The 21,300-nt window shown below is 38.2% G+C and overlaps 1 protein-coding gene across 1 annotated transcript in view; it reads left to right on the forward strand.

The window, feature by feature from the left end:
- The window catches only part of EXT2 (exostosin glycosyltransferase 2), a 158,493-nt gene that overhangs the window by 109,930 nt on the left and 27,263 nt on the right, over positions 1-21,300 (forward strand). Inside the window, 2 exon segments of the mRNA XM_011963272.1 lie at positions 2,540-2,729; positions 11,616-11,782. Of these exon segments, the coding sequence (XP_011818662.1) occupies positions 2,540-2,729; positions 11,616-11,782 (357 nt within the window).

The following is a 21,300-nucleotide window of genomic DNA, read 5'->3' on the forward strand; positions in this document are numbered from 1 at the left end:
CCATCTCTACTAAAAACACAAAATTAGCCAAGTGTGGTGGTGCATGCCTGTAATCCCAGCTACTTGGGAGGCTGAGACCGGAGAATCTCTTGAATCTGGGAGATGGAGGTTGAGGTGAGCCAAGATTGTGCCATTGCACTCCAGCCTGGGCAACAAGAGTGAAACTCTGTCTCAAAGAAAAAAAAAAAGAAAAAGAAAAGATGGCCTTTCCTATTGTGTCTTGGTTGTGAAATCTAATTATAGCATGTTGTGGACACTTTGGCTTTAATATCCTGATTACATTAGGACCCCAGGAATCGCATTCAGCTTCTTTGAGTTTCCATCCCATGTGTATTCCGTGTGTTTGTGTGCATTTCTCATCCCACACTCTTACATCTGGCAGACAGCCATTGTCACAGAGGTGGTGATGGGTGTCCATCAGTGATATGGATGAGATTGATAGGGGACCTTGGCAATCCCAGAGTATAAAAGGCTAGGGAATTATGCAGCAGCCATAATAGCAGATAGGACATTTCATACTCAGCCACCTTCTGGCAAAGATGGAATTCAGTCCTGGGCTTTTTGCATGATAACATATGAATATGAGTGTAATTAATGCCACTGACTTACACATTTAACAATGGTTAAAATGGCAAATTTAATATTATATGTATTTTACTACAGTTTTAAAAAGTGAACAATGTAATATACCAAAACCTTTTTATGCTTTAAGTGGGTAGATTGTATGGTATATGAATCATATCCTAATAAAGCTGGTAAAAAATGTAAGAACATTTAAATAATCTTAATTATTATCAGTACAAAAATAGTTTTGCTTACATTGCTGTATTAAAAGTACTTAATATTTTAATGATAGCAAAGAGATTGAATTTCTGTCATTACTTTTTAAACTTTATTTTGAAAACATTTCACACTTAACAGATAAGTTTTGAGAATTGTATGTTGAACTCATATGTTCCTCACCTATTTTCACACATTGTGAGCATTTTCTCTTTATTCTCTGTGTTTAGAAATATGCACTGTAATATGGCAGTGGTTTTTGTTTTTTTATTTTTGTCTTTTTAAAAAATTCACTGTGCTACTTCTGTTAATCCTTTGCAATCTGAAAATTCATACCTCTCATATCTTACGTACTGTATTTCTCCTATTGTCTGTGTTTTCTTTTCTGGAATCTCCTATTAAATGGATGTTGGACTTCCTAGATTTTCTCATTTTTTCTGTCCTTATTTTTCATCTCTGCCTTTTTGTTCACCAGTCTGGAATATTTTCTCATCTTTATCTTGCAATCCTGACCTTTTTTCCCCTCACTGGCAGGACCAACCAGGTAGCAATCCTGCCCTTAAAAAAATTTTTAAACTATTACATTTTTAATGTCAAAGAGTTGTTTCTGTTCTTTGATAGAGCTTTTAAAATAAAAACAGGAATTTATTCTTGTTTCATGGATGAAGAATCTTATCTCCCAGTGGATACAATTTGTTGTTGATGCTATTTTAATTTCCTTCTGCTGCTTCTATTGTTTCTGTTACTTCTAAGTTCCTTTTTTTCTTTATTTGTTTGGTTTCTGTCATTCATGCTGAAGATGCTCTTGAAATGTCTGTGATTCTAGAATCTGCTCATGATTGAGAGGGAAGCACTGAAAAGCTGATCGGAAGTTCTCTGTGTGAAGGCCAGCTTATTGCCTGGAGGACTTCACTGTAAGATGTTGGGGTGCCGAGCTAGCCACGTGGCTGCCAACGCTTTGGGAACTGAAGGGGAAAGAAGGCTGTAGGGCCCATCATTCAGAATGTAGATTTTTAGCCTGTATTTTCCTCTCCTCTCTGCCTGTATTTCCCTGTCTAGAGCTTCAGTTTCCTCGAGGAAACCTCCCTTCTCTAGCTGGGATAAGGGACGAGTCGTTTTCTGGCTGAATAGGATCGAGGGAGAGTTTGTGAATCTGGGCCTCTAACTGCTCCTTACACAGATTTTTAACAGTCTTCCTCTTTTCAACCTTACCGCTCCTCTTACCTCACAAGGTATCTGGTGAGTTTCATTCCTGAGCCCTGTGAATTCCCAGGTTGGCTTGCTTGCCATTGCTGCCTCCCCTCCTGGTAGGTGCCCAGGTCTCCACTCTCACTCCTCCTCTGCTACCCCTTCTCTAGCCCTTTCCGTCTTTCAGAAATATCATAATAGGCCCATCAGCTGTTGTCTCTTCTCCCATCTCTTTGTCCTTGTAGATTTATATTCTTTTATATTCATCAACTGCCTTTTTATTGGGTTTGGGGAGAGAGTGGAGATAAATGCATGCTTTAATCTGTCGTGTTTAACTAGAGTTCTTTTCTCAGCTGCAAAAGTTCTCAGCTCCTTTTTCAGTGATATCAGAGCCAAACTTAATTAGTCCATGCAAATTTTGAGGAGGGGAAGACTTTGAGCAGTTGCTTAGCTCTGGGATCGGTCCTGGTAAAAGCCGCCAAGCCTGCCATGTTTGGGTTTGCTGACGATATTGGGTGAGCCATATTGTTACAGCTGCTTTTCTGACCTGTGTTAATCTGTCCTCTTGTAGAAGTGGGGCAGCGTGAGCAATCCACTCTTCCTCCCGCTGATCCCACCACAGTCTCAAGGGTTCACCGCCATAGTCCTCACCTACGACCGAGTAGAGAGCCTTTTCCGGGTCATCACTGAAGTGTCCAAGGTGCCCAGTCTATCCAAACTGCTTGTCGTCTGGAATAATCAGAATAAAAACCCTCCAGAAGGTAAGAAGCCTTAGTGCATCTCTCAGCTGGATTGATTTTGGATGGCCAAATTATTCACATCCTTTGTTTTAAATAAATTTTCCTGCTTTGTCAATAGCAATGCCATTTCTGAGACAGCATGCCTTCATTTTTCTCAGTCCTCTCATTCTTGTTAAATGGGTGGCCCATTTAACTCCAAGCCCTGGCATCCTCTGTAGCCACAAGTGTTTGAGGGCTTAGGAATCAATAGGATCAAAGGCTATCAGCCTTGGGAAAACAGATCTCAGCTTCCCTCAGCCATCTCAGCTGATTTGTTTACATGAAAACTCAGTTTAAAAGGCATTAGTTTTCTCCTTTCTTATCTCTGCTCTGATGCTGTACTTTCCTCCAAAAAAAAAAAATAATAATAATAAAATTAAAAAGGATGGCCTCACATCTAATTGGAAAAGTCAGCAGCAAAGCATACCCTGTCCAGACTTCAAGTCAGGTCCTTAAAGAGAGCAATCACTAGAAGTTCCCATTGGTTCTCCCTTAATCACTTTGTTCCTTGCCTTGGCCACCCCTGTAATCTGCTGGCTGGCAGCTAGGGTTGAGGACTATTTGATTCATTGGATTTGTTTTTAATTCGGGACGCACAGAGTATGTTCCACCTGCATTTAGTTTCTCATTCAGTCTGTGTATTACTGATCCTAATCCCAGGGACTTCAAAGCTCCTGCCATTTATAGCCTATTAAAGCCAGGAAGTTTCTGATGGATTAGAGCAAGGAATGAATGAGTTTGAAGTTAGTAATGTGCACCACTGTCACCGATAAGGTCTAGTTTATTGCCTGACAGTAGTATCTGCACTTTTTATGGCTAGTCTCTTTTATGGATATACTGAAGTCGGGAGAGTCAACCCTGAAAATGGCCAGTAGTAGATCTATAGTCCAGGCTGGAAGAAGACCATATTTCTGGCTCTGTTAGGCAAATCAGAATATGCCTTGAGAAAATTCTTTAGTTTTTCCTTTACTTCATGAGATGTTTGTTCTCTGAGAGAATCATATGCTTTCTTTTTAGATTTAGGGAGCCACAGTTTGAGTAAATAAAACAGCTATTTTAAATGAAGGTCTTATATTATTCCCTGATTTTTAAAAATTAACTTTCTATGCCAAGATTTGTTTTCTCTTTCTCAACACTATAGCATGGCCAGTTTTCTGGGTTTTTGTTTTGTTTGATACTTAATGAGGGAGAAGGAAAGGGGTAAAAGAAAAAGGAAAATGTGGGCATCATTTAAGAAGGGAGGATGAGAATACAGAAAGGAAGGAAAAGAGAGACAATTATAAGGAACTATGTGAAGAAGGAAATTGTTGACTTGGATTTATTCATACCAATTGCCTTTCTCCAGAGTGAAGTGAATTGGATGGTATTGCATTGCTAATTAGTCCCTTCATTTATAAAGGATGAGTTATGTTTGTAGAAGGAAGTCTGGGGCCTGTCATTGGGTCTGGAGTGGCCTATTGTGTCTTGTGGTAGTCACAGGCCTGTATTTGCTCCTGCATGCAAAGGCCACCAGCTTTCAGAGAGACTCTCAGCCTGCTCCTGCAGTCCTGCCTGAAAGGCAGAGTTGCAAATTATAGTGCTAAATGCAAAAGAGGCTTCTCCTTATAACTCCTGGTTAGCCACTTTAGGCATAAGGTGAGTTATTTATTGTGAATTTGTGTCACTTCTTTTGGGAAGGTATCATTGCAAACTGTGAGAAAGGATAACTTTTTTTTTCCTTCTTGATCTAAGCCTCTACACTGGCACAACTAAAGGCAGTGTAGCAGGAGCCCAGATTTTGGAGTTGGGTGTTCAGTTTTAATTTTTGGTAAGACCCTGCTAAAATGTAGTGGTTAATTTTATGACCAGGACTTTAGTTTATTTTTAAAAGACTTTGACTCTAGGGAGGAAAAAGAGCCCTTAACTGATGAGGCCCTAATTTTGACACGTGTAGTGACTGGACTGGCTTTTTTCTAACAGTGGTTTTTAGGTCAGGGCTCTGGCTCTGGCTATGTGGTTGTTTGGGGAGAACATGAACCATGTTTAATCTTCTGTGGGGTGTTTGTTCAGTTGGTAAATGAGGCTGTCAGCTCTGGTCCGCATGCCAGCAAAGGCATCTGATTTTTCACATACAGCATTAGTAGCATATATATAATATATATATATATATATATATATATATAATATATATATATATATATATATAATATATATATATATATATATATATATATATATATAAACAAGTCCAAGTCTTTGAAATATTAGAGGCAAAAGTGATGTTTTTCACTTTCTCTACATTTACTAAAATAAATATTGTGGTTACCATGTCTGCTGCTGGGAGGATTTGTGTAGGCAGAACTCTACCCGCCTTCCTACTTTTTTTTTTCGTTCTTCAACCCAACCAAATACTTTTTTCTTTTGGTTACACTTAAGTCCAAATTTCTGGGTTTTAAGTTTAAGTAAATACTTAGACTAGGCAATTGAAATTTCCAGTGAGCTTTCATCACATTGATTTTGAGCTTTGTCAGAAGAAAAGGCAGGCTACTGCCTTTCTTCTTTTAACTGACTTTAGTTTTAAATTTGTATTAATATCAGGAGCCCCCTAGCTTCAGACTGTGATTTGCATAGTCCTTAGCAGGCAGGGTGGGGTTGGCTGAGCATGTCAGCAACCCAGAATGGTCAACAGGGGAGTAAAAGCAGCAGCCACCTTCCTTGTGAGCCAAGTTCTAGGACTGCGGGGAGTTGGTTCATGAGACCAGCTGTACACCAGCAACTCAGGCAATTCTGAAGTAGGCTTAAGGTTCGTATGGAGATAATCTGATAATTTATTTTGTGAATCTGTGGTTGTATTTATGATAGTGATTGGCAGGATGGACTTGGGGTCATCTTCAGTTAACCTGACCATTTTGTAGTACCTTTGCCAAGTTGGAGAAAAATGTCTTTGCTCACATTTCTCTTGGCATCCAACATGGAGAAAACCGTTAATCAATATACTTAAAAAAAGAAATCCATAACACAAGGAGTTCTTTTTCTCCTTTGAGCTGGACTAAAGCTCATACTGTGAAGTTATCAGGTCACCTACCTCAGCTGTTTGTTTTTCATAAATTCTGCAATGCATTTGAAAAATCTTATTTTTCAGGCTACTTTGTATGAATGGAAGGTGACATTTCTATTTTGTCTGTTATAGGTTCACAGGATGAGACATAAGATACAAGGGCATGCTGTTTCATTTAGAACTTAAAGGAGTAAGGAAAAAAGACCCCATTTAGGCTAAGCAATAGAAGTTAGGCCTGAAGATTTCTAGCTATGACACGGTTTCTGTCTGCATTCTAGGGGTCACCCCCATATCCTTTGTCTAGACCTCTTCATGTTATCAGTAGAGAAGTGAAGTTCATAGGACTTCACAAGAATCCATTTGTGAAGATGATAATGATGTAACCATATTATATACTTTTTAAATCCTAGGAATAGGAACTGTGCTACATGCTTATTATCTCTAGACCTTAGGACAAGCCTGCAAGGAAGCTATTATTATCCCCATTTTACAAAAATAAGGAAAATGAAACTCAGATTAGTAATTTGTCAGAAATCAACACAGATCTTTCTAGATCCAAAGCTCACGCCCTTTGCACTAAGCCTCCCCATGTCTACTTAGATTACCATTTAGTTGTAGGAAAATCATCATGTGTTGTCAGTTCTTTGATTTGGGATCATATATAAGAACTAGATCCTTGTCAGGGACTCAGAGAGACAGAAAAGTAAATCTATTTTTTTGAAAAGATTAATGGAAAGGAAAAAAACCTCTTTTCTTTTTCACATATATTTTTCTTTCCTACCTCATACTCCCTTCTCCTTCTACTGCTCCAGTCCTGATTTTTTTAAAGGTAACCTTTCCAGAATCAAAATTCCATATCAGGATTATCTAAAGGCAGGATATAATTTTAATGCTTGTTCTTTGATTGCTGCCCTCTCATTTCTGGCCTCCATGAAAGGGATACTGTCAGAAGCCTGAGAGAATGCTACTTCTCTTTCATGGAGGCCATTTAATTTGACAAAGGGAAAACACGAAACTGAGAATTCTATTTAGAGTCCTGTCTGATGGTAGTGATGGTCCACAGATAGCTGATCACTAAAATGGAGACGCCTTTTGCCAAAGCCGACTTTTGGCTACTCAGACCTAACTTGCAACAGGGAAAAGTAACTATATATCTTAAAAAGCCATGATTCAGTCTATATTTCTACCTGCATCCCATATCATCCTCCTGGGTCTTCATTGCTTTCTAAAACCTCCCCTTCAAAGACTTCACAGAGGCAAGTTAGTTCTTTGTGGACATGGTCTCAGGTAATTCTTTGGACATATATAGATGAACAGTGTGGAAAGCTGTCTATGGGTTGAATATGCTATACACATTCCCCAATTGTAAGTCCAGATTCCATCCAGTGTAGAGGTACGTTCATACTTAATCAAAGTAGCTAGCCTAGTTTCTCTGCATAGTGGAAAGAGGAGCTGTTTGTTGCCTTGTGGAATTAACATGACCAAAGTTCCATGTTCTTTTGTTTTATTAGCATGTGAGAGTTTAGAGGATTCATGTCAGGGATCTTGCTTCTCTCAAAATGGATATGGAAGGCCTGAGCCAGGGGTATACCACTGGATTGTACCAGATCTCAAACGTACCACTTTGACACTGCTACCTAGGGTTCAAAAAAATGCTCTGGTTCTGTAGGTAGACACAGACTTTCCAGAGACAGCATGGCTAACATTTAGTGACTACTGCCAGTGTGCTGGGCACTGTGTTGCTGAATACTTTCCCATTCATCCTCACAGTCAATCATGTCAAGATGGTGGCGTCGTTATTCCTTCTTCGTAGTTGAAGAAGCAGGCTCAGGGTGTTTAACTTGTTCAAGGTCACATGACAAGTAAGTGGTAGACCTGGGATCTGAAGCTGTTTCCAAAGACTGTGTTCTTTCTGTGATGTTTGCTGCCTCGTGGAATCCTAAGGCCATAGAGGCATCTTGTTTAGTTTCCACCTGATATCAAGTAGAAATCTGACCTAAGTTAGTGCATTTGAAGTAAAAGGGCACATTGTGCTGCTGAACAGTCTTAGAACAGTTTATACCATCAGGAAGTTCTTACCTATTTTAAGTCTAAATCAGTTTCCCTGTAACTTTTACCCTTCCATTTGTCATGCTTGTAACTCTAGAGGCCATAGAGAACAATTCCTTTTTCATTCGATAGTCTTTCTGATATCCCAAGAATATTAGTCAAGGTTCATTTAGGAGACAGAAACCGCATGGTAATTTGAACAGGAAAAATTTAATGTGAAGAATTATTAACTAGTAACAGGATTTGCCTACTAAAGGGTAAAGAGAACTCTAAAGATTATAGAAAATAAACTTGGGAGAGCCCCTTCCCCAGCTAGAGCTGAGATTCACACCTTACTAATCACACCCACTGGATTAGTAAAGTTTACTGAAGTGCCACAGGCCAAAGTTGACAAGCAGGAAACCAAATCATGCCCTCATCTATACATAGAATTCAACAGGAATCTGCCCCAGAAGTGTTATTGAACTTGCTGGGAAACTGGCTAGGGCTTTAGTGGAGCTCACCTGGAGCTACTCACAGGGAGAATTTTGGCTGAGTTGCTGGTGGGGCATCCACAGAACTTGCTGGGAAGCTGCCTGGAGGGGTGCTGTTAAATTCACTGGGAAGCCTGTTAGGGTGTGCTAGAACCTGCTGGGAAGCCGCTCCAGGGAAGAGGTGCTACTTACACTTGCTAGAGACAAGTGTCCCTGCCTGCCTGCCTGCCTGTCTGCTGGCCAGGCACTACTGGAGCAAGAAGTATAAAAGGCATACCAGAACCAGGAAGAAAGCCACCCCCACGCACTGCACTGGCCCTTCAGTGCCCTGTACTGACACAGTGTGACGCCATGCCAGCTGGCAAAGGAGAGATGATTGCAGGGTCCAGTTCGGCTATCACTAACAGGGCAATGATGACTACAGTTGGAAACTGAGAAGCAATAAAGTGATAAGTGACACACTTCATTTCTTTAAGCATTCTATAGAAAGCCTGGATACAGATGCCTGCACTGTCTTTGTTATTTCTTCTCAACTATTTTCTGGGCTTGTTGGTACTTCTCTTAACGTTGTGGTACCCAAATCGGAACAGAGTCTAACTCTGATTTCTGAGTGTAATACGGGTACCCTGAACATCCCTGAGTTCCTTTCAGGAGATCCAGGACATGGAAATTATTTTCATAATCACACTTAGTCATTATTTATCTTTCCACTTCTTTTATTCTCTCACAAATGTACAGTAGAGTTCTCCAGAATCTACATGTCATGAGTGACATCATTTCCCACAGCTAATGGAATGTGTGCTTGTATATTTTCATGTATTTCATGTTTTAAAATTTCCTCAGTTTTCATTACTAATATAGTAAGTAGTGTGTTTGTGTGTGTGTGCATGCACGCGTGTGTGTGTATCCTATATAAACAAAATCTCTTTGGGATTTTCAATAATTTTTAAGAGCATAAAGGGATTCTGAGACCAAAAGTTTTGAAAACCACTGGTCTGGTAGGTAGGGCTATAACCTCCTTCATTTTATATGTTACGGTACAGGGGTCCCCAACCCCAGGCCATGAACCCGAAGCCATCTGTGGCCTGTTAGGAACCGAGCTGCACAGCAGGAGGAGCGGTGGTACCGCCTGAACTCCGCCTCCTGTAGGATCAGCAGCAGCATTAGATTCTCACTAGAACGAGAACCCTATTGTGAGCTGCTCGTGCAGGGATCTAGGTTGCGCGCCCCTTATGAGAATCTAATGCCGGATGATCTGAGGTGGAGTAGTTTCATCCTAAAACCATCCCCACCCTACCTTCCCCCCATTCATGGAAAAATTTTCTTCCTCAGAACTGGTCCCTGGTGCCAAAAAGGTTGAGGACCACTGTTACAATGTATTCATGTTTTATAAGGATTTGGGAACGGTAGTTGTATGACAGGGATTTTATTTATCTGATACAGGAAGTAGGGATCAAGCAAGAATAAGAATGATTGCTGGAGAAAGTGATTGAACCTTACTAGTTTTGTTCCAGATCCAGAGAAACATGGGGTTCTGAAGCTGCAGGTCCTTTTTGGTCTTTTAATGCTAAACAGACTTAAGTTCAAATACTAGCCTTATTATTTTCTGTGTATCACTGGGCAAGTTAATTAACCTCTCTGAGCCATGAAAATACTACTTTGTAAATAATTCCTGCCTCATAAGGTTGTCAGGAGGATTGAATGACAGTGCATCTGTAAAGCATCTAGCATATATTAGTTGCTTAACAAAGTCCACTTCTCCCTTTCCCTCTGCTTATTCTTGTCCTGAGAAGAGTGGACTTGCTTAAGATCCCATAGATAATGCAGAATTCAGGCCTCTAGTCTTTCAGTCATGTGTTCATGCATTATTCCAAAGATATTTATCGATTATGTGCCAAAAATTAACTATAATTAACTGTTGATATTGATGAAAAGGCAGTGGCCCATAGGGTTATTTCTTTGGTCATGGATTCAGCCCTTTCCCAAACACACTTTTTGGAGCTGACCACTCTCTTTTAGGCTCTGTGTCACAGGTTTATTTTAAGACCATGAATCTCTTCCTTGACGACAAAGCCTCTCACTTGCACAGGCCCCTTCCAAGACCCTGGGAGTGCCGCAACAGTGTGTTCTACAACCAGTTATATGACAGCTATGCAGAAGTAAAACATTTTATATGCAGTCAGTTAAGACAGCTTTTCCCTACTGACTTTCCCTGTATCATACTTCTCCTTCATTATGGTGACTTTGGAGTGGCCATGAGTGCTTTGGGACTTCAAGACCCACAAAAATGAGATTTTTCTACAATGACATGATGGACTTTTTGAAAGCAGTATGATACCTAGCCTTCCTATTCTCGTTTGATAAATGTGTAATGAATAAACTGCCCTCTGAGATCTATGGACATGGGTACTGTACCAAAGAAGTTTGAGTTTCATGCTCTGCTAAATGTAACGTTTTAAAACAAAGAACCTGTGGTTCAATTACTCCAGTCATTTCATAAAGTAGAATGGGAAAAAAATATAAGGCAAGTTATGGGTTGGTGCTTCTTTAGTATACTAGAAAATCCCACATAATTGGACCTAGAAATTTGATATTTACTTTGTAAATTGGTCATGATGAGAAACCAAACCTAGTAAGTCAGGGGGAGGGGATACAGTGCTGAGTTAAGGAAGCTACACTCATTCAATGAAACATACTTTGATGAGGGTTGGATTTTAGTGGCACTGAAAGCTGTTTGATTGCATGATGGAGGTGGGTACGTCGGGGCAGACATCTTCAGCACATACACTATATTTCCTAGAACAGCTGCAGGCAAGTTTTCAGCTAGGATATACTTACCTGAAAGTATTTTACAGAGTGTTTACCAGAGGTGAGTAGAGTTCTGATATTAAAGTCTTGATCCTGAGAATGAGGTAATGCAGACTTTATTTTTCTTCCTGTCATTGTGACCTTGGTCGAGTCGTTTGGCTTCTCTGCCTCTCAATTGTGAGTTGAAGCCAGTTTGTTCATTCTAGTTAGGACAGTATTGAGAATTAGTAATGTTACAAGGATTTAGAGAGGATAAATATGTATGTATATTGTATGTGTGTATATGTGTTGTATATGTGTGTGTGTATGTACAGTATATGTAGTTTTTATCATAATAAAGATGCATCTGTGAGAATCTCCCCTGGCACAGTTGTACCTTTGGATTTGATGAGAGCCATGGATAGAAGTTGATTCTTCTATCTCATTTGTGATGTCATGCTTTTACTACTTTATCTCCTCATAAAATTAAGAGAATAGTAACTACCTTTTCCCTTTTTCCAGATTCTCTCTGGCCCAAAATCCGGGTTCCATTAAAAGTTGTGAGGACTGCTGAAAACAAGTTAAGTAACCGTTTCTTCCCTTATGATGAAATCGAGACGGAAGCTGTTCTGGCCATTGATGATGATATCATTATGCTGACCTCGGACGAGCTGCAATTTGGTTATGAGGTAAGGAGGTTTTACACAGTATGTTTATATGTTTAATATTACTTTCTATGACTGCTTGTCTTTCCTAAAAAAGAGTATTATATTTCCTTCTTAAAAGTCAGAATTCCTAAAATCTGCTAGTAGAGTCCAAAAGGTGTGCATAAGAGTGTGGGTTATGAAGCTGTTCTGTGAAGCACTGGAGAAACCCTATTCCAAAATGGCAACTGTGCCCTCCACTGGTTTTGGGAACTCCCAAGGAGAGTCCCAGGGGACAATTTCAAAAGAGCATCTATAGCATTTAACAAGCACTTAATTGATGTCTCCTTGAATACCACTTCCCTTGACTCAAGCAGCTGGGCACTGCAACAATAAAAACATCAATAAGTGAAGAAGCTGGCGACACTGACAAACAAAGCAGACCCTGTTGATGGCCTTCTTTCTGAGTTTTAAGTGGAGAGGCTGGCTGCCTGTCTTTAGGGAGAAACATTCCCTATCACCGTTTATTCAATGAGGCTGATGGATTAGGCTGGGTTCAAGGGTTAAGTATGGAGACCAGTAAAGGTCTCCCCAGGGGAAAGTGCCAGAGTCGAGGCCTGGTGAAAAGCAATAGGAATTGATGGGCCCTGTCAGGGTGTACGTGAGATGCATGATGACGACAGGCGGAGGCCTGCGGCTGGGGGTAGAGGTGGTATCAGACTTAAGCACGCAGAGTGTTCAAGTCATTTAGCTATAGCTGGCTCAGGGGAAAGGGGAGTGAGGTAACTATTTTCTTTAGTTAACTGAGGATTTGTTGAATTTGGGGTTCTTAAATCATACATTTTTTTTAATGAAGCTATATTTAGGACATGTATTTATTATAGAAATGTATTTTTAAACACTTAAATCGAAGGTGGATTTTAAGGGAAAGGAAGAGGAATCCACTCCCCCTGACACTATCACCACCACTAAAAATTAAAAGCTCAAGTTTTCCCAGGTTTTTTAAAAAATGTAGCTTCATTTGAGTGTAAAAGAAATTGTTATGAAATAGATTGATATGTAATGCCCTGGGTGATGTAGTTACTGGCCAATGAAAGGCATGAGAGTAGCTAATAAAACATACATTCATCTTTTTGGATTTATTTTTATTCGTAGGAGATGACTTTTACAGCATAGTGTCTAGGGTGTTGGATGATATTTAGTATACTATTATTCCCATTTTAAAAACAAATTGCCTACTTGTTTTTCTAGTCAAGTCATGGCAAAAAGACTAATTTTTTTTTTTTGCCAGTGATTTCTCTCTTCATTGCATATAATGGCTTCAGATGCTACTCATCTGTTTATTTTTGTGGCAAAAGAGAGGTGGAAAAAAGGAATGTTCAAAACGACATGGCCAAGATGGACAGAGTGCTCTCTTTAGTATTTTCAGTTGGTCTAAAGGAAGACTACTAAAAGAAGGGTGGGCTAAATGTATTCCTATGATTTCTTTCAACCCTGAGTTTGTTTTAGGCAACTGAGAATATGTTAACGAGAGGAAGTTTTGCAGCGCTTAAAGGGACTGAACTCGAATCTTTACCTCTTTCCTCTGATTACTTGTGTTTGATTCCATATTACCTCTAAAGAAGTAATTACTAGAAGAGTGAAACCAGGAAGCTTTCTTATCTCTGTTAGTCAGACTCTCCAGACGCTATGGAAGGAACAACTTTGATAACAACCTTGTATATACAACTTACTATGTTCCTGTCAACGTCCTGAGTGTTTCCGTACATTACTTATGATCTTGGCCCAGGCCTGCAAAGCAGGTATGTTTTTCTCATTCTGTACTGAGACTAAGTAAGGTTAGATAACTTGCCTGTAGTCATACAGCTAATAAGTGGAAGAATTGGGATTTAAATCCAAATTTTTCTGACACTGTGCTGTCTTCTCTGAGGATTTTTACTGTGAGTGACATTTGCCTGAGATCAGTGGTCCTCAGAAGTAGTACTTACAGTCATCAGCATATCATTTGCCTGTCACAAAATTATTTTGACTCTAAGGCAAACAAATACATTTTTTACGTACCCCTACCATTGGTGCTTTAGGGCCTCTGTGCCCAAATTCCTGCTCTATCACTGACCGATTTATGATGATGAACAGGTTATTTAATCTCTTTGGAACATAGTTCATTCTTATATAAAATGGTAATGACAGTATCTACTTCATGAGGTTATTATTTGCATTGGATGAAATTACATAGTGCCTCCCACATGGAAAGTGAGATTCCCCAGTCTAGGTTGGGTTCAGAGCACTCTGTACCTCTTTGTGAGCACATAATGGTGAACTATGTTGTTTAGTGTCTTTTTTTCCTTTTAGAATGTAAGCACCAAAGGGCAGTAAGTACACCTCCTGTGTGATGGATAGTAGATTGTACACTTTACAGATACCATGTTAGCTGCTGCTGCTGTTATCATTATGACTACTGCTATTTTCATTATTCCATTCATGATTCTACTATGATGAAAGAGATTCTACTATGAAAGAGATTGTTATTTTCATTATTCAGAAGGGACATTTCTATCTTGAAGAAGGGACTCAGTTTAGTGTTGAATCAAGAGACAAAAGATCATGATGCTGCTAAATCCTGCTTTTTATGCTGAAGCCTAGGATTGATTTTCATGCAGGAATTGGGAGCAGGCCTGACTGATTAAGGGAATAAATAAGTAAATATTTACATCCTAGGGGAGTTATATTGGATCCTGGAACTACTATTTTGTGGTGTTATCACAGTCCCTTGGGATTATATCTGTCTTGTTAATCTCTACTCATCCTTCAACACTCAGCTCGGCTGTTACTATCTCAAAGAAGCTTTCAGAGAGTCCCCAGTCAGGTTGGGTTCAGAGCACTCTGTATGTCTTTGTGAGCAAATAATTGTGAACTATGTTGTTATAGTGTCTGTTTTTCCTTCTGGAATGTAAGCAGCAAACGGCAGGAACCATGGCTGTCTTATTCATTGCTATGTCCTCTGTGCCTAACCCAGTTCATTGCATTCAGTAGTTAATTCAGTAACATTTGATTAATGAAATAAATCTCCCTTACCAACACACATATGAAAGATATAGAAAAGATTATTCTGGCCTGTATGCCCTTCCACTTTACCATGATCCATAATCTGGTTACATCCATTTTGGAAAACAGTTTGGAGTTTAAAATGTTAAACATACATCTACCTTATGACCAGCCATTCTTCCCATGGGTATTTACCCTAGAGAAATGACAACATATGTCTGTACAAATACTTGTACGCTAACACTGAAAGCAGCTTTTATTTGTAATAGGCAAAAACTGGAGAAAATAAAACAATGTCTATCAACAGTTGACTGGATAAACATTGTGATACATCCATAGAGTAGAATATGGCTCAGTAATAAGTAAGAAGTAACTATTGATACATGCAACAACGTGGACATTTTTCAAAATAATTATGCTAAGTTAATGAAGCAGGATGAAAAAGAGAACATACTTTATGATTCCATATATATGAAATTCTAGAAAGTGCAAACTAACCCTGGAGATAAAAAGATCAGTGGTTGCCTGGAAGGTAAGTGGGAAGGGTCAGGCTGTAAAGGGCAGGAGGGACGAATAACAGAGGGGTACAAGAAACTTTTAGGGGAAATGAATATGTTCATTATTTTAATTGGGGTAATGGTTTTACTGGTGTATACAGATGCTAAAACATGTCAAATTATACACTTTAAATAACTATCTATTGTATGTCAGCTATATTTCCAAAAAGCTACAAGAAAAGTTACTTACACTCTAGCAGTAGCATAAAAACTGAAATACTTGAAAAATTTAACAAAACGTGTGCCAGATATGTTTAGTGAAACCTAAAAAATGTTGCCAAGAGAAATTGAAGAACAACTTCATAATTGGAAAGATATAGCATGCTTGTGGATCCAAAGACTCAGTATTGTTACCATGTAAATTCTCCCCAAATTGTATAGATTCAAAGAAATCCAATCAAAATCCCAGAAGGCTTTTCGTTATTGAAATTGACAAGCTAAAATGGAAATGGAAATGCATCAGACCTGAAAAAGTCAAAGCAATTAAAAAAAAATAACAAAGTTGCAGGACTTATACTCCTTATTTTCAAACTTGCTATAAAGCTACAGTAATCAAGACATGGTAGTATTGGGATACATTCAGATATATAGGACAATGAAACAGAATAAAGAGTTTAGAAATGGACCACACATGTATGGCCTTGTACACTTGGTGGGAATGTAAATTGATACAACCGTTTTGGAAAACAGTATGGAGGTTCCTTAAAAAACTAAAAATAGAACTGCCATATGATCCAGCAACCCCACTTCTGGGTATATATCCAAAGGAATTGAAATCAGTATATTAAAGAGATATCTGCACTCTCATATTCATTGCAGCATTGTTCACAATAGCCAAGATATGGAATCAACTTAAGTATCCATAAACAGATGAGTGGATAAAGAAAATGTGATACATATGCACAATGAAATACTATTCAGCTTGAAAAAAGAATGAAATTTTATCATTTGTGACAACATGAATGAATCTAGAGGACATTATGCTATCTAGAGGGCAGGCACAAAAAGACAAATATTGTATTATCTCACTAAATGTAGAATCTAAAAGTCCTACCTCATTGAAGTAGAGAGTAGAATGGTGGTTACCAGACGTTGGAGAGAAAGGCGAGTAAAGGGGAAATATTGGTCAAAAGGTATAAAGTTTCAGTTAGAGAGGAGGAATAGTTCTGGTGATCTATTCACAGTAAGGTGACTATAGTTAATAATGACATATTATATTTCAATATTGCTAAAAGAATGGATTTAAAATTTTTCCACCACAAAGAAATAAGTATGCAAGGTGATGGATTAGTCTGATTTGCTTATCTACAATGTGTATGTGTATGGAGCTATCACATTGTACCCCATAAATATATACAATTATTACTTGCCAATAAGAATAACTTTTTTAAAAAAGCGGAATAGGATTAAACAGAGGGGGAAAGGGTGGGTTGAGCAAACATTGCTGCTTCAAGCATTTTTTAAAAGATGATATAGGCTGGGCATGGTGGCTCACACCTGTAATCCCAGCACTTTGGGAGGCTGAGGCAGGTGAATCATGAGGTCAGGAGTTTGAGACCAGTCTAGCCAATGTGATGAAACCCCATCTCCACTGAAAATACAAAAAATTAGCTTAGTGTGGTGGTGTGAGCCTGTAATACCAGCTACTCGGGAGGCTGAGGCAGGAGAATCACATGAATCTGGGAGGCAGAGGTTGCCATGAGCCAAGATCACACCATTGCACTCCAGCCTGGGTGACAGTGTGAGACTCCATCTCAAACAAAAAATAAAAATAAAAATAAAAATAAATAAATAAGTAAATAAAGGATGATACAGAGATACAAGATAACACACAAAAAAGTCCTCAACATCATAGTCATTACAGCAATTTTAAAATAAAAGCACAGTGTGTTTACCACTATATCTCCACTAGAATGGCTATAAGTAAAATTAAAAAGAATGACAATACTGAGTATTGATGAGGCTGTGGAGCAACTTGAACTCATACATTACTAGTGAAAATGTGAACTGGTACAACCAATTTAGAAAACACTTTGGCATATAAAACATTTTTTATATGACCCAGCTTCCAAAAGAAATAAATATGTGCAGACATATGTCTACATAAAGACTTATCCTTATAAGATCCCTAAACTAGAAACATCAGCTGGTAATGGATAAACAGAATGTGAAATATCTATACAGGGGAGTACTACACAGCAATAAAAAGAAAGAAATGGATACATGCAGCAACATGGATAAATCTCAGAAGTGTTATGCTAAGTGAACAAAGTCAGAGGTCGGAGGCTACTGACTGTATGACTCCATGTATATGAAATTCTAGAGTAGAAAAAACTACATTGCCAGGGCTGGGGGATGGGATCGACCAAAAAAAGCAAGAAGGAGCTTTTCAGGTGATGGAAATGTTTTATATTATGATATGGTGGTGGTTATATCATTATATACACTTGTCAACACTCAATGAATTATACCTTTAAAATTGATAGTTTTTATTGTAAGTAAACTCTTTCAAAACTGGAAAAAAAATTTGGGGATGCAGCTAAAGCAGTGCTTATGGGAAAATTATAGCATTAAATGCTTATAAAAAGAAGTCTAAAACAGTGATCAAAAGTTCATTCCATTTTAAGAACCTAGAAAAAGAAGAGTAAATTAAACTCAAAGCAAGTAGAAGGAAGGAAGCAAGGTAAATGCTAAATTAGTGAGGTAGAAAACACCAACAGAGAAAATTTACAGATCCAGCATCTTATAGCAATAATCAGAGTGTTTCAAAATTACTCATCATACCAGGAACCAGGAAAATTGCAACTTCAATGAGAAAAGATAATTAACAGATGCCAACAAGATGACACAGATGTTGGAATTATCTGATAAAGATTTTTAAAAGGTTATCACAAAAAAGGCTCTAATAAGCAATTATGAGTACTGTTACAACAAATGAAAAACAAAAGTTTCAGTAAAAAGAAGATATAAAGAAGAACTAAATGGAAATTTCAAAACTGATTACAATATCTAAAATTGAAAACTCACTGGATGGGCTCAGTAGGAGAATGGAGATAACTAGAAAAAACTGGAGAACTTGAAGATAAATCAATAGGAATTCTCCAGTGTAAACAACAGAGAAGAAATAGATTTGTGAAAAATGAACAGAGCTTCAGGGACTTGGGGGACAATCACAAAAGATATAATATTTGTGTCATTAGAATTTCAGAAGAAGAGAAAGAATGTGGGACTGAAGAAACAAGTGAAGAAATAATGGCTAAAAACGTCCCAAATTAGCAAGAGACATAAATGTACAGACTCAAGAAGCTGAACCAACTGTAAACATGCAAAGAATAAATAGCATAAATTTACATAAATTGTATAACCTGAATAAATTGTAGCAATGCTTCTTATTTCAAATAGTAATTAGAAAAGAAGAAAAATAAACTGGTTTATATATCCAAGTATATATACATAAGGAAAGGAGAAAATATGCATAGGTACCACATTCTTTGCTTCTGTTGCTTGATCTCCAGACCATAGTTAATATTTGTAACTTTCTTCTATCCATTCCATGTTCTCTTCCTTCCCAACCAGCACCCTTGCATATTTACTACAGACTCAATTTCTTTAATGTCTCTAATACTATTCAGATTTTCTTCTTGTGTTGGTTTTGATAAATCATGTTTTCCAAGGAATTGTTCATTTTTTCTAAATTACAAAATGTATTGGTATAAAGTCATTCATAATATTCTCTTATTGTTTAAAGCCTGTAAGATTTGGAATGATATACTCTTTTTCATTCCTGATACTGGCAATTTTTGTTTTATCTCTTTCTTGATGAATCTTGTTGGAGATTTATCTATAATCTTTTCAAAGAATTGAATTTTTTTTTTTTTTTTAAAGACAGAGGGTCTCACTCCATCACCCAGGCTGGTGTGCAGTGGTGCGATTGTAGCTAACTGTAACTTCAAACTCCTGGGCTCAAGTGATTCTCCCGCCTCAGTCTCCCCAGTTGCTAGGACTACAGAATTGTCCCACTATACTAATTTTTTTTTTTTTTTTTTGGTAGATGGGGTCTTGCTATGTTGTTGTGGGCTGGTCTTGAACTCCTGGTTTCAAGCAATCCTCCTGCCTCAGCCTCCCAAAGCACTGGAGTTACAGGCATGAGCCACTCCACCTGGCCTCAACTTTTAATTTTTGTTGATTTTTCTCTTGTGCTTTTTTTTGTATTTAATTACTACTACTTTCTTGATTAATTTCTTTCTCTTCTTTGATGAATTTATGTTGCTGTTGTTTTCTAGCCTTTTGACTTGATAGATCAGCTCATTGAGTTCAATATTTGTTTTTCTAATATATGTATATGAAGCTATAAATTACTCTTCAATTGCTGCCTTAGGTGCATTTCCAAATTTTGATGTGTCATATTTCTATTGTCTTTAAGCTCAGAATATTTTCTGATTTCCATTGTATTATCTTCTTTGACCCATAGTTATATAAAAGTACATAGCTTATTTTTGTCAAATGTTTAAGTTAATAGTTTTCTTACGTATTTCCGGCTTGATTCTACCGTGGTCAGAAAATATACTCTACGATTTTATTATTTTAGAATTTGTTGAGACTATGTGGCCCCATGAAAGGTCTATTTTGGTAAATGTTCGATGTGTGATTAAAAAGAGGGCACATCTGCCACTGTGGATTTAATGTTCTTACTAGGCCAGTTAGGTAAGTCTAGCTACCTCAGCACCTTTAGCATAATCGAAATTTCCCCCTGCCCTTGCTTGTTCTCTGAAATAAGCGTCTCTATTTCTTCTTTTTTCTGTAGCTTTTATCATTTCTGTAATAGTTAAATTCATTATCCTACTTAAAATTAAAAATGGTTTAAATACAGTATTTACTGTAAGAGAATCAAAGAGATATCATGCAGCAGACCTTTTTAGCTGTTGCCCCAAAGAGTTTTTAAGAGGCCTGGAGAGACAGCAGTCTCCCATTTGGGAATTTTTAAGAAAAGGAAGCCTGCAATCCCCCAGCATTTAGAGTGGTTTTCCTAGTTCTGCTTGGACACAGAAGAATAGACCAAGTGACTTCCTGAGATCCCTTTGGGTGTAATGATTCTAAGCCATCAGAAGTACAGCCAGATCGGTAAGGTGTGATTCTGTATGGAAAAGTACCAAACTTCAACACATAAAAAATGTCAGATTCCTTCACTTTCTTGTGGAACACAGAGAGACTGTGTGTGTTAAGATAAGGGTGTATTTGCAGGTGACAGCCAACAGCATATTGAAATTGAAGAAAGGAATCAAGAAGTTATTTTAATGGAGGAGACAGAGCCGAATATGGTGAACCAGATCTTACTTCGTTCAGGATTCTAACGATGCCTGTATTGAGGAATAACATGTAGATTCAAGCCCTACACTTCCAGCATGTTTTTCACAAGTGCGAAGGCATCCTAAGGCAGTGCTTATGTTAAAGAGTTGGAAGAATTGATTTACAGAGACCATTTTAAAGCAACTGGCTCCAGGTCTTGCTAAAGGAACATAAAGCAGTAATTAAAGGCCAGTTCACAGATTGCACACTTCCAAGAGCTATGAGAGAAACTTGGGCCTAGTGTAAGAGAGAAGAGATGTAAGATAAATGATGAGGGGAGATCTACCTGAATATTAGCTTGCAAATTGATAGTGAACTCTAGAATCACTCTCCAGGAGAAAGTTGTTAGAGTCACAATAGTCCTTTCTCCATCCTTTGTCAAATCATTGCACAAATAGATGATGCCAATACGCTATATTGGGATACACAGACGAGGCTGTGGCACACTAGATGTGACCCACCCGAGGCCTCACTGCTGATGGGTGAGGATTAGATCTTTACATGCTCATTACCCATTCATAGCACCCCAGTCAGAAAGCTCTGTTTAAAAGAAACACAGTGTCAGAATGTGAAGATCTTAGGATCATCCTGTCACTTCAGGCTTTATTGCTGAGA

The sequence above is a fragment of the Colobus angolensis genome, unplaced genomic scaffold (assembly GCF_000951035.1).
Source record: "Colobus angolensis palliatus isolate OR3802 unplaced genomic scaffold, Cang.pa_1.0 Scaffold61, whole genome shotgun sequence".
Classification (NCBI taxonomy): Eukaryota; Metazoa; Chordata; class Mammalia; order Primates; family Cercopithecidae; genus Colobus; species Colobus angolensis.